Below are 13,821 nucleotides of genomic sequence, written 5' to 3'. Positions count from 1 at the left end.
GCCTCCTCCGCCCTCTTCCTTCCCCCGTCTCTTCCGCTTCTACGTTCACGGCTCTTGAGGGGTTTGTTTTCTCCGAACGGACAGGAAAAAATCCATGTCGAGGCACTTCAGATTTTGTGACAAAGTGCATTTTTGTTTGATTCTGAGGAGAGAGGAGACTTGTTTTCTCTGAACGTTTTAAATTCTTCTTCTCTCCCCCGCCTCCCCGCCTTTGGCACCTCTCCTCTCCCCAACCACACATACTTCAGTCCTAGTAATTGTGGAGACGTTTATCAGCCCAGCGAGTCCCCCCCCGCAGACGGAAGGCCGGGCACTGCCAGAGCTGTTGTGTCTCCCGGCCGCGGAGCCGTCGCGGGCTGTTCCCTTCCCCCTTCTAGGCTTAACCTTTGGCTTTGCCGGTCTCCGGGCTCTCAGAAGACGCGGCTTTGGTGCGGCCAAAGCTCCCTTCCCAGGGCAGGAGGAAACCCGAATTGGCTGGCAAATCGGTACCAGATGGAGAGGAGTCGCTTTTTAATTTCGTAACAACGTACAGAAACATTAAGAAACCAGCAGCTACAGCCAGGAGGAAGGATAGGCCGGGGCTGCGGGCCGGGGTACATCAGTCTATTCACCTACCAGTGCAGATTAAAAGGGCTTCCTAAGTCTGGAGCTGGGGCATTGACTGGCGTTATTCAAAATGCCCATGCCCACAGCCTGGGGTCTTCCCAGAACGCAGGGACCCGGCCCAGCCCCGGGGCTCCGCGTTCCTCTGTCCCCGTCCGAGGGCGCGAACCCGGGCTGCTGCCGCGCAGCCCCAGCTGCAGCCGGTCACAGCAGCTCGTCTTTAAAGAAAAGGCCATAATGATTCGCCTGAAATATAGCGCGCATTATTACAGATAATTAATATGTACCTCGAAAAAGTGAATTGCAAATGCGCAGTGGCACAATGATGCATTGCAGGCCGGCCGGCTCGTCTGTCCGCAGCTATCATGGAGCTTGGCTCCTGTGAGGCAGCGCGATTTCCGAGCCATGTCTAAGGCAATCCTGCCATCTCCTGGACAAGCCCCGGCATAGGCAGGGAAAGCCGTCACCTCGCTTCAAGAGCTGCGTTTCCGAGTGATAAATGGGGGAGGGAGACTCTTCGATCACACGCAGAGCAACCTTTATCTGTATAAGTGGGAGAATATGCCAGTGAAATTATAACGTGTGGTCAGCTCTGATGTTCAGGCCGACCCGGTTGCCTAGTTAAAAACAACAACAAAGGAAAAAAAAATCGAAGAAAAAAAAAAGAGCGGAAAGCAGCGTGTGAAAGCAGCCCTCCGGGTCGCTCTGCTCCTCAGCAGTGATATTTCCTGTACAGGCAGGGGGACACCCGCGGCATGAAAACGCCGCCCCCCAAACCAGAAGCCGCCTGTGGCTGGAAAAATCAGCACAAGCTCGTTCGAGGCTCTACGCACCGCGGCAGCGGCCAGCCGCCCCGGGAACAAGATGTTTCTGTCAGTTGTTTTCCCTACAGATTTAAACATAAACATCGCTTCCCGCAGCTATAAGTGTCTCCAGTAGTCCAGATTTTGGGTTTTGTACTTTTTTCGTGGTATTAATTAGCAATTACAGATGAGTCGAGCATTAATTGAAAGCTCTGTTTTCTCTAACCCCATAAAAGTTAGTTTGAAGTGTCACCTTTCTTTCCGGTAACTGAGAAGTCACATCCATTCCTTGCGTTTATTGTGGGAAAAAATATAGTCTTTAAACACAAACGTGCCTTCTGTCTTCCGAGAACTGAAAAACAGAGTCAGCTTCTTCGTTAAAGGCGATTATGAAAAGAAACTGTTACCCATCCTTTCGGGGAGGAGGAAAAAAAAGAAAAAGAAAAAAGGCAGAAAACAAGAGCTAATAAGAGGGAGATTCAATTGGTAGACATAACTCACACAATAAAAATTAAAGGCAGTGGTCAGTAATATCCTCCAGCGGTGCTTGTGTGGTCCTGTGTGGTCTGGGAGAGAGCAATCATTTAAAGATTTCTTCCAGGGCAATGAAATTACCGCAGAATTTACCCCAATTTCCCATTAAACAGAAAGATGAATTTGATTAGGAAAAATGTCAAGAGGGACAGCGTCTCTGATCTCAGCGTAGAAATAAAACCAAGATTAAAACTAAGATTAGTTGGACAATAACAAGAAAAATTAACCCTACCTGTTAACTAGGTTCGAGTTTTTTAATCGAGGTAATGAAAGTGGTCAAGTCCGGGTATTAAGGCTCTGCTTGAAGCTGGGCTCGCTCAGACCAGAGTAAAGCCTGTTGGAAAAGAGGCCGAGCACAGTAAAGCCCGGTCCGGTTGATGGATGGGCCTCCGAAGTCTCCCGTGGTGCTGTGGGGTAGCAGTCCCCGGAGCGCTCGGGCAGCGCGGTGCCCGCGGCCGCCGCGGAGTTCGGCTGGGCTCTGGCTGGGTGCTCCTCCCCAAGAACTCCGGCTCCTTGGCCCATTGCGGGTGTCTTTGGGTGCAGCACACGGGGTCTTGGCTTGCCCTCGTGGGAGGTACACTGTCTAACGACCCGCTTTGGGAAAGGACACGAGTAACCTCCCGTGAGGATGCTCTCAGTTATCATTTTATTCACACTCGGGTGCTAGGGAAGAAATGCAAGAGGTAACGGAATAACTGAGCTCTGGTTTGACCTCTCAAAAATCTAAAAATATGCATAGCCCCCCCCCCAATAACACTGTAATAACCCTATAAGGCATAATTTTTTGGTCAGGGGACAAAAATTCCTCATACGTAACTTGGGAGATAGCAGCGGGGCACCCAGCTGAGGCTGTCTGTCCTCTGCCCACCACCACACTCACACCCTCTCTGCTGCAGAGCAGATCCGGGCATTTTCTTTCTGGAAGACTTTCGATTCTGTTTATTTATGTATGAATCTCAGCGGCTTACTCAAGTAATTCTGTGTTCTTGCTGTTGTTAATCTCGGTTTGTTGGTGTTTGATTGTTTTTTAAAGACGAAAAAGACCCTGAGTTTTAGAAGCATTATTTTAAAACTTCGCTTCGGAGTGAGGATGAAAGGTAAAAGGGATAAAATGGTCAGATGTGAGTACGTCCAAGAATATTAGTGATTAGCGTAACAGAATGATGATCCTGGTAACATCCGATCAATTAGGATTTTAATTGCAAGCATATCCAGATGCATAACGTGTTAAAACAAACGCGTATACAAAACGGGCAAAATACATGTTCTGGGCACACTCATGCACAAGGTGTACTCGTTTGTACAGAAGCAGAAACACATCCGTGTGCCCTAAACAGTCTCATCTCCTTCCCCTTAGTGGGAAGGAGCCATCGTAGCTTACTGCCAGCCGGCGATGGGTACGGTTTTCACCCCGGCACAGGGAAGCGGGCAGGGAGGGTGCTGCCAGACGCGGGGGCACGGCGGGGCCGGCGGCTGCGCCCGGGGCTACACTGTCCCTCGGCAACTCTGCAGATGTTCGTTTTCCCCTCACCTTTCCGCTGGCGCCTCGGATTTGCCAGCCAGCCCCGGTCACTTTTATAGAAGAGGAGACCATGTTTTCCCCTCCCCCTCGCGAGTATTTTCATATTTCAAGTGTTATCATAAGACTTTTAAAAAGGGGGGGGGGAAAGGGAAGAAGAAAAAAAAAGAGGGGGACTATGTGGTTCGGTGGCTGGAGGCGGTGCTGAAATTACCGGCTTTGAAGAACCTGTCTGCAAAGTTTCGTCCAATCGTTTCAGGCTTTCCGCTTATTCCCTGTTGTAACTAAATACTGCTGTAAGAACAGCTGAAGTCCTTTGTTGGAAATGTGTGATCGCAGTCTCTACAGATCTGGCTACGTTGGTTCTCTCTTGAATTTGCAATCTCCAGATTCCTTTTATTTTCCTAATTTGCGGGCTAATGGCAGTCAATTGGCAGCTCTGCCCACCATTTCCTACCCCCGGAGCTCGATCCCGTGGACTTGCTCAAGTTCGTGCGCAGCCCAGCCGCAGAGCCACGCGTTCGGCGGCGCGGCGCAGCCTTACCTCCCCGGCTCCGTTCCAATCAACATCAGCTCAAACGGCAACAAAGAGTGCCTGGAAGACAACAATAAATATTACGCCCACGATGCGAGCTCCAAACAAGAGGAGAGATGCAGGCAGAGGCAATCTTTTGCAAATGACCCAACTGCTACTCACGCAGCCAACTTAAAGCCTGTAAAGTATGACCACTCGAGCCTGCAGAGAAGTTTGCACGGCTCGGCTGCTCTTTTTGAAGTGAATTCCTGCACTTCCAGCTTAAAGGAGGACATCAAGAATTCCGTCAACTTGAACCTGACAGTTCAGCCCGCAGCAGTCCAGTCATGCCTCAGACCTTCAGTGCAGGATGGTATGCCTTAAATATCTCGCTTTAGTTAGAGGTGACCTAGTGATACGTGCTTTCTAAGAGATGTCTATAACTGCCTTGTAACCCCCTCGTAACCCATTCGGAGAGATAATTGCTTAATCCGACTCGGAGGTAGATAGAAATTGTGCTGTCAGATGTGCTTTGCCCGATTTGCCGACCTAGTTTAGCTCTGTTATCTTGCGGGGTTTTTTTGCATATTCTCTTTAACATCCAGACTTGATCCACTAAATTATCGACGTGTTTGTTGTAGGTTTGCCTTGGTGTCCCACCCAGGGGAGATCAAGAAAGAAACGGAAACCTTACACAAAACAACAAATTGCTGAATTGGAAAACGAGTTTCTCCTCAATGAGTTTATTAACCGACAGAAGAGGAAAGAACTATCAAACAGACTGAATTTAAGTGATCAGCAAGTTAAAATTTGGTTTCAGAACCGGCGGATGAAAAAGAAAAGAGTAGTAATGCGAGAGCAGGCGCTTTCTATGTACTAGAGCAGAGTCTGCCCGTTCCTGCATGAACTTGTGCCTGGAGTGTTCACCCCTAGAGTAGAGCGTATTCGCGAGTGAATCGCGGGGAGTGGGGGTTTTTTACCATTTAAACCAAGTTCTCGAAACGCGTAGGATCCCTGTGTAAACTGGCAAACGCTGAGTTCTTAGCCAAAATGAAGAAGACAAGCCGGACCAGCATGGAAACATGTATTATCAGCTTTTTACCTTTATTTCTCCATGTATATAGGTTTTCTCCTGCTTCTTACCCTCTCTTTCCCCAGAGTACAAGCGGTGCTAAACTAAAATCGATTTCTTTTATCTGTATGTAAACACCATTTTGCAGCAAAATAAAGGAATAACGCCTAGTAAAGACGTCAGCTCTCTGAGTCCCGGCTGCTTCCTTCATCTGCTGCCCTGCACGCCAGGGCGAGCCTGCGGCGCTGGCTTTTTTTGTGGTTTGGAGTAACCTGCCCGAGCAGCGAAGGGGGAAAGCAGTTAACAAATAAACCTTTTTCTTTCTTCCCTTTTCTTTGTTTTTTTTCTTTTCTTTTCTTTTCTTTTCTTTTTTCTTCCCACCTTGCGCTCGGAGCTGCAGATCCGTCCGCAGCCTGGCAGAGAGGCCACGTGACACCCGCGCAAAGCCCACGCGTAACCTGCGCGTTGTTCCGCGGCGGCGGCCGCTCGCACGGCTCCACTTGCGGCTCCCCTGACCCGACGGCAGGGGCACGGGAGAGGGGGCTGGGCTGCTCCCTGGGCACACAGGAGAGATTCCCCTCTCAGAAGAAGAGTCCCTCTGCCACCTTACCCCCCGCTCCGCCAGCCGGGCCCCGGAGGAGAGCGGGGCCCCGCTGCAGACGACGGGGCGGCAGAGCCGGGTGCGGGTGGTCCCCGCCGCGCCGCCGCCGCCCGTGCCTCCTCAGGTGGCCGGGCCAGGCCCTGACCTTCCAGCGCCGCTGACTTTGGCCTTGTCCAAGTGCTACCCCAAGGAAACAGGCGGAGGAGAGCGGGCGGTGCCGAGGCCGCGGCGGGCCGGGGCAGGGGCCCGGACTGGGGCAGGGCTGGGGGCAATCGGGGCCCCTCTCTTACCAGAGGTGCTGCAGGCGCAGGAGAGAGGAGAGCCCGGAGGTTTTGGTAGGTTTAATTATTTTGTGAGACCGTCCCCATGGCCGTTTCCGCAGAGGTTTTTATGAGAGAAAGGGAGGAAAGCTTTCGGGGTTTATTTGCCCAGATATAAACCTCAGCGGATAACCCAACTAGAGGGGCTGGGAACATTCCCCAAGCCGTTGGATTATTGTTTTAGGACAAGAATTAAATCGATTTTCCTCGCATCTTGCTGACAGGCTTTCTCTGCCGCCAACCTCTGCAACACTAGAGCACTTGGGCTTGCCGGAACTGCAGAGCCAGGGGAAATGCTAGTTATCGACTTGGTCTGATATTTCAGAAAATAAAAAAATCTTTGGGAATCTTAGGTCCGGATTAAAAAGACTTTTGGCTGCGATTTCCACCTAAATCTGTTTCTAATGAAGAGGCGTTTCCACACACGAAACCTTGGGTTGCTAATAATAATAATGATAATAATAATAACAACAACAACAACAACAACAACGCTGGTGGAGCCCGCGTTATTTTCTGGTATATGAAGTAGGCTCAGATATGGTAGTTCGGGGCGTATGCAACAAGGCTAAATAACCACAAGGAGGGTGCAAAGCAGCTACCTATTTACACAGGGCTATTGCCTTCAGGAAGGCAATAAACTTATTATTTCATTAAAGAATCATATTTGAACTTTGCTCCTACCCACTCAAGTGCTTGCAAGTGCAAAGGCACACTGGTCCAGATTATTTTGGAGGTAAATGCAGAATTTCTAGCAGGGCAGAAGTGCAGCCATTTCCCGAAAGCTTTCCAGACAGCCTCAGAGGTAATGCTCGGGTGGCGTTTCGGGAGGGACAAGGAAAACCAGCTCAACTCGGAGGAGCATTTCTCGCCGTCCAGCATGGCCACTCTTTCCGCATTGCCCAATGCAGACAAAAACCTCCCTCGCTAATGGCGGGATGTCTGCCAGTGGAAAAGCGGGGGCGAGGCAGAGCTGGGTGAGAGCTCCCCCAGGGAAGGGGATGCACACCTAGCTAGCTACAGCCAGAGGCAACACCCTTGGGTCCCTCCAAATCGTCAAGGCATTCAGACTCTGTGCTGGGAGCTGGCGCATTGCGGACAATAAAGGTCTCTTCATTCAATAGCATTTCCCTAATTAACAAAACTAGAAGCAACCCCAATGATGCAAGCCAGGGGAAAAGCAAAAAACAGATAAAGCCCTTTTCTTGTTCCCTCCTGGAGTACTATTCAGCTGGCTATAGTCCATGAGAAATGGACCCTTTATGTCGTTCTTCCCTGTTCTAAGCCGCCCCAATACAACCAGTCTCTTTATTACACGAGTGATGTGAAATCCGAAGAGGAATCTCGGGTGAAAAGCAATGTATTATTTATTAAACCTATCTGATCCACGACGATGGCTTATTGTAAGGCTTCTAGTCTAAGTCGCCCACGAAAGGGGAAAAAACCAGAAGAGGTAGGATCTAAATTGCGATGTGATGCAAAAGTATGTGTCCTATGTATGTCTGTATGTTCTTGTATATACACAGATGTGCTTATTTCAGCAGCGCCCGTTGTGTGTAACTGTGTATGCGCACACACAGACGTACGTATTTGCGGGTGCGCACTGACACATAGACACATAGGCGGGACAAAATGGTGCATGATTTCACGCGTGCCCATGCTCCATATTTCAGCTGTTCCTCTGAAGCAGCGGGCGACGACAGTGGCTCCGGGTGCGTGGGGAGGCACACCCGCGTGTGGCAGGGCTGCAGGCATGGGCGCGCCCTGCCTGTGCGGCTCTGCCTGCGCGCACCCGTCTGAGCTGCCCCGGGGGCACATGTGTGCACACGCGTGTGAGGCACGCCGGGTGGGCGTGCAGGAGATGCGCCCGAGTGAGGTGGATGTATCCCACGCCCTCCGGATGGATTATTTCGTGTGTCCAACTGTATTTCTCCCCTTGCCCTGGCTGTGCGGGTGCATGCGGTGCGAGGGGAACAGCGGGCACCCGCTTGCTGCGCCCACGCCCGCATCCCCCCGCAGCATGAAGGCGACCATCCATCCCTTTATTTACTCCAACATAAACATCTTTGCATTCCGACCGCAGACTAAACGTGATAAAGCTCTTCCGAGGGTGCTCTTCATTCCTCCTCGTTTGATAAGGCTGCAAACGCAACTCGGCTTATTGGGAAGGGCTCTGGATGCCTTTGTGCTTCCTAAAAGAGCATAAATAATTAAAGTTTGGCAGGGAGGAAAAGCTTTCTTGCAGAACTGTAGTGGCAATAAATGAAATGACTCAGAATCTCTTCTCCAGTCGGTTTTTACGAGAGCTGCCAGACAGTGTCTGTTCACGTTCTCCAGATACTAGGGGCGCCATAACAAAGTTAAGGTCAAGTTAGTGTCTTATCTTGGGTGGCACAAAAATATCGCATCTTCTCCAGCTGGACTGGGCATATTTTACTCCTGAATGTTATGCAAGACGCCTTAATTTCCACGGATCACTTTTGGAAATGTCACTTGGACCTGAATACTTGGTAATTCCAGGCAACGGTTGCAGATGTTTCAAGACGTCTAACGGTAAAGTATTCGCTTGACTGTGTACATGATGTGCATTTATGTTTTGATGATATTTAATCTGCGTAAGAAAAAAAAAAAAAAAGGGCGCGGGGGATATGTAATGCTCAGAGCAGGGCTGGCACCAGACCCCAGGGTGAAAATGCTCTGGCAGGCGGGGACCCCCAGCTCTGCCTTATTCCAGCGGGCTATCTGCTGCGACATTGGTGTCATAGTCCCAAAATTAGACCGCTTTTTAAGGGACTGTTTCCTAAAAGGGTTGTTCTCGTATTAACAAATCGTCGCCATGTCTTTGAACTTGAATTAGTTGAAACCGGTTGGCTCCTGCGCCAAAATTTAATTGATGCTAGACTTGCGGCATCGAAAGGAAGGTGAAAGATTCTGGCTAAGGTGTAATTAGTCGTTTGAACGATAAAGAAAAATGAAGCTACATAGGTTCCTAGAGTCATGTCTCCTGATGAGCTAGGCGATCAGAAACCTGGGGGCACAATCCAACGGATCCCTGCCCTGCTCTGCCGCAAGCTCAGGGTGGTAAGTGACACAGGAGCCATTTTAACTGCGCAGGCATCATTTTTAGGAGGTTGTTCTGTTACAGCAGAATAGAGAGGGCTCGAAAGTTACTGATAAAGGAAGGGAACGGTGATTTTGTGCATTGATTTCTGATAAGGCTTTGAGAGAGTCTGCCTGCTGGGAGCAATGCGTGGCGTTTGAGGTGGTTTGCGAGCGAGGCAAAAAGGCAAAATCACCATACTGTACAAAGAAAATAAAAAAATGAAAGAAAGGGGAAGAAAAAAATGAATGAGTTTCATGTTATCTGCCTGGCTTTGGTCTTTTGCTTTTCAGGAAGGGCAAGCTGGGCTGCGGTACGGAAGCAAGCCCTTTGGGCAGCCTTCGCCTGCTCTGGGGGGCCGGGGAATGCAAGAGGGGCCGTGCCGGTGGCGGCGGTGGGGCGGGGGGCAGGGTGCGGGGCGCAGCCCGGGCTGCGGGGCTCCCGCCCCCGGAGCCGCTCCGCAGCGCGGAGCCAGGGGCGCGCAGAAGTCGCCTGGCCGAGCCCTCCGCGGGCACCGCCGCTTCGCAGATCCGGGGCGCTCCTGGCCTGCCCACCACTTGCCTGCGGCTCTTTGGGGTCGGTTCCCTACCTGCCGGGCTCTCTGCTGTGGGACTCGGTGGCTGCCTCTTTGGAGGTGATCTGGGGCCTGCCGTCTAGCCGGAGCACCCGGGGGTTGCCTGCGTGTCAGGGGGCAACCCTGCTCAGTGTGGAGATCTCTCCCAGATTTCGGGTGTATTTGGAGAGCGGCATGTGGCAGGGATAATCTGGCTATGCTGTACAGAGGCGGAAAAAAAGGCATTCCCATGAAGAGCTGGCAAACGTTTCTGGAATGAGGAATTGCCTGAGCATAGGGCTGTTGCTGGCGCGTATTATTGATTTTATTCTCTTTTCAGCCTTTGTGACCCGGTTTGTGCTCATCTATGTAAAATCATATTTCAAGGAGAATAAGAAAATTGGCAAAAATGAGCCCTCGAAGGCAGGGCAGCCGCCGGGCTGGCGGGTGTTGTGCGTGTCGCCTGCTCCCAGCCCTGCTTTTCCCTTCCAATAAAAATGAACATTTTGGTGGGAGTTGGAGGCACGGGGAACAGAGGTCACTTTGTGTGCTGGTCTGCTTCCCAAGGAGACCGTGCTTGGTGGACTTCTCTTCCTGCCCTAGCTCTTTGCTTTCTAGAAGAGCTCGAAAGTGTCTCCCTTTCATAAAACCGGCAACTGAGAAATGTTCTGTTTGCGTATTTCTCATTTCAGTTTGTCTCCGCGCTCTTACACAAGAGCGCAGTGTTTGGACTTATAAGCGAGGGAAAATGAGGTGCTGGGGAGTCAAGCTTTGAATTTCGTGACCGGTTTTGATGCCAACTGTGGATTGCTGGAGCCGGGCGGGCAGCTCCCTTTGTACGGTCGAGCGTGTGAACGGGACTTGCTTTCGTGAGCGACCCATCACCCGCTCCTCATCTGTGTGAGCGGCGGCCAGCCAGCATCGCTCCCTCTAACGAGGAGCGGTCACATTTCCCAGCCGAGGGTGCCCGGCCGGGATCCCGCACCCCGCTCTCCCAGGGCCATCTTCCCCGACAGCAGCTGCGCTCCCCGCCTCGTTGCCCGCGGAGGCCGGGCGGGCTGGGTGGCGATGCGGGCGGGGGGCTGCGCGCCGCGGGGCTCCGCGCCGGACTCTGGCGGTGGGCAGGCGCCTGCCCGGGCTGCACGGCCCCAGGTGATCAGCCGCACCACCTACGTGTATCTCATCGCCTGGTGAAAGGATGCGGAGAAAAAGCGGCTATATTTGTACGAACGGTGCGCTGATCTCTCCGTGCTGGGAGGGCTCTTTGGAGAGATCTTAGGAGCCTTTCCGAGGGGCTGATATAGATATAAGGACATTTCTACATCGCGTCACGTGACATAATTACCACTAGAATCAATCAAGATGAATTGCACGTCAGCACACGGTGGGGATTTTTTCTTAGTTGATCCTGTCCAAACCCTCTTGTGCAATAGATGGATCTTGTTCAATGCATTGAAGCCTCCTGGTTGCTTGCAATCGCAAAAAGGAAGACATGACTGAGTTTGACGATTGCAGTCACGGCACATCCAATATGTATCTGCCAGGGTGCGCTTATTACGTCTCACCCTCAGATTTCTCGACGAAACCCTCTTTTTTGTCGCAATCGTCGTCCTGTCAAATGACTTTTCCTTATTCTTCTAATTTACCTCATGTCCAACCTGTGCGCGAAGTAGCATTCAGGGAATACGGATTAGAGCGCAGCAAATGGCAGTATAGGGGCAGTTATGCTCCTTATTACTCAGCTGAAGAGGTGATGCACAGAGACTTTCTGCAGCCTGCGAACAGGAGGACGGAAATGTTATTCAAAACCGACCCTGTCTGCGGCCACCACGGACCGTCTCCCGCCGCCTCCAACTTCTACAGCTCGGTGGGGAGGAACGGCATCCTGCCGCAAGGCTTCGACCAGTTTTACGAGACAGCCCCCGGACCCCCGTACCAGCAGCACTCCGAGGGCGAGGGGGACGCGGACAAGGGCGACTTGAAAGCCCAGAACAGCACTTGCAGTAAAACACCTTCCAGCCAAGAGAAGAAAGTGACACCAGCAAACAGCACCGATTCCCCTTCTGGTGAGGCTGTTGCAGAGAAGAGCAACAGTTCAGGTAGGTATCAGTAGTAAATTGGGGGCAAGGGTACAAGGCCAACACTTTGTCAAGCCGCATTTTACGTGCAATTTTATAAGCATCCAAAGGATTTTATATATCCTATAAGATTTCCTTTACCGTTGTAAAGTGTGTTTACGATAGGAAACCAATTTAGGTGGGCTTAAGGTATTCTTGGAAGAGGATATTAATTGTTATTAAATTGTTGATTCGAGAGGGGGAGACGGGGAGATTTCACAGGTAGTGCTCAGAGCTGCCTTCGCCTTACAGCTTAAGATCTTCGTTTGTTTGGGGCGGGGGGTGTGTGTGTGAGAGGAGTTTGAGAAACTTGGAATTTTTCCAGCCCATTTAAATATCTCTCTGTATTGCTCGAAGTGCTCTCTTTTAAGAAGAAGTTTGGAAATAATCGCTTTTTTGCTAAGTCAACCAGAGAGAAAAAGCCCCAGATTTTTTTTTAACTGCTAGAGGGCTGCTTTCCAGGCAATGGTATATTTTCAAAGTCTGTGATCTCTTCCTAGCTGAGCATGTTCGTAGCAGCAGCATAAATCAGTTTCTTCTCTCTTGAATTTCAGCAATTCCCCAGCGATCAAGGAAAAAGAGGTGTCCCTATACCAAATATCAGATAAGAGAACTGGAACGGGAGTTTTTCTTCAACGTGTACATAAACAAAGAGAAAAGACTGCAGTTGTCCAGAATGCTCAACCTCACTGACCGGCAAGTTAAAATCTGGTTCCAGAATCGAAGGATGAAGGAAAAGAAACTGAACAGAGATCGACTCCAATATTTCACTGGGAATCCCTTGTTTTGAAAAAAAAAAAAAAAGTCAGAGAGAAAGGGAAGAAAGAAGAAAAACAAAGAGTATCTCGGTGTCTCTGACCTGCCATCTGAATGCAAAAGTAAATTGGTTTACATGACACATCCACCCTGCGGAACTCAAAGTTTCATTTTCATGGGCAACTCCACACATTGAATGGCCACTGGAGATTTCGGGGCTTGGCGGAGCAGATTCCTGATAAGGGGAAACTAGGGTAAATCCAAATGTCCACTCTCAAGCATTTCTCGCCAAAGGTGCTTTTTTTTTTTTTTTTTTTTTTTTCTCTCTCACAGTACCAGCAATGGACCTGCAGTGTGTCTGGTAGTTTTTGCTTACAATTCATTGAGTTCGGGGGGAGCTTTGTTGTTGCTTTTGAGCTAGGATAACACTTTCCTCCCTTTAAGTGAATGCGGTTTATTTAAGAGATGGTAAATGTACGTTCGCTATATATAAAATATATATATATGTTTATATTGTCATCCAAAAGCATGGGCCACTGTCTTTTTCATGTGAATAAATGGTTTCTAGTAAAGTTAAGGTTATAGCTTCCGTGCACTGTATGGATTTCCATCTCCGAAGGACCCTAGTGTTTCCCGGGCTAGAGCCAAGTACAGTTAAATAGTAACGGCAGGAAGCCTAGTCGGGTTATTTTAAATGCATTTTAAATAAATACTAGTTTAGATGTCTAACTCTCCCTCTGTAGGTACGCGTAACCTTCCCTGTTCGCTGTGAGGCAGAGCCAACATGGCTGTCTGCAGACCATCACTTCTGATGGCGTTTCAATTAATATAAACAACGAAAAAGGCTTTTTAAAAAACTGATCAGGCTCCCAATAAGCCCAGAATCCCCAACGCCAACGACTGTTCACTTGTTAGTGAAGGGTAAGGCAGAAAGATGGAGGGCTCGGAGAGAGTCAGACAAGAGGCAGCTGTAAACAATTGGCACTAGTGGGAAAGAAAGGGGAAGAAAAAAAAAAAGGAAAAAATATCTTTGGTGGCAGAGGGGTGGATCTCTTAAATATCATGCCTCGGTAGGGCGAGCAGAGCGCGGCGCTTGGCCGGGAGCGCAGCCGCTGCCCCGGCCCGGCGGGCCCTGCGCGGGGGCGGACACCGGCGGAGGTCCGCGCCGCTCCGCTCCTCGCCGCTTTATCTTGCGTGACCTGGCTGGGCTGTTTACAAAACCTTGAACTGTCTAGACAACACCATAAACCCCTAGGTTCTAAACAGCTTAATTGGGTTATATTATACACCTTCTGGTGGGTGAAAAAGAGATTTCCGCAATGTGCAATAAAG

The 13,821-nt window shown here is 50.2% G+C and overlaps 2 protein-coding genes across 2 annotated transcripts; both read left to right on the top strand.

The window, feature by feature from the left end:
* Positions 1-3,784: 3,784 nt before the first annotated feature.
* Positions 3,785-4,853, top strand: HOXD12 (homeobox D12). The gene is made up of 2 exons (XM_065638222.1): positions 3,785-4,346; positions 4,615-4,853. Exons 1-2 carry the CDS (start codon positions 3,785-3,787, stop codon positions 4,851-4,853), a joined length of 801 nt encoding a protein of 266 aa, XP_065494294.1.
* Positions 4,854-11,108: 6,255 nt separating this feature from the next.
* On the top strand, positions 11,109-12,523 carry HOXD11 (homeobox D11). The gene is made up of 2 exons (XM_065638027.1): positions 11,109-11,715; positions 12,288-12,523. Exons 1-2 carry the CDS (start codon positions 11,109-11,111, stop codon positions 12,521-12,523), a joined length of 843 nt encoding a protein of 280 aa, XP_065494099.1.
* The last annotated feature ends 1,298 nt before the right edge of the window (positions 12,524-13,821 follow it).

The sequence above is a fragment of the Caloenas nicobarica genome, chromosome 6, assembly GCF_036013445.1.
Source record: "Caloenas nicobarica isolate bCalNic1 chromosome 6, bCalNic1.hap1, whole genome shotgun sequence".
In the NCBI taxonomy this organism is placed as follows: Eukaryota; Metazoa; Chordata; class Aves; order Columbiformes; family Columbidae; genus Caloenas; species Caloenas nicobarica.
Note: the sequence above shows the minus strand (reverse complement) of the source record. Positions and strands in the feature narration are given on the sequence as shown.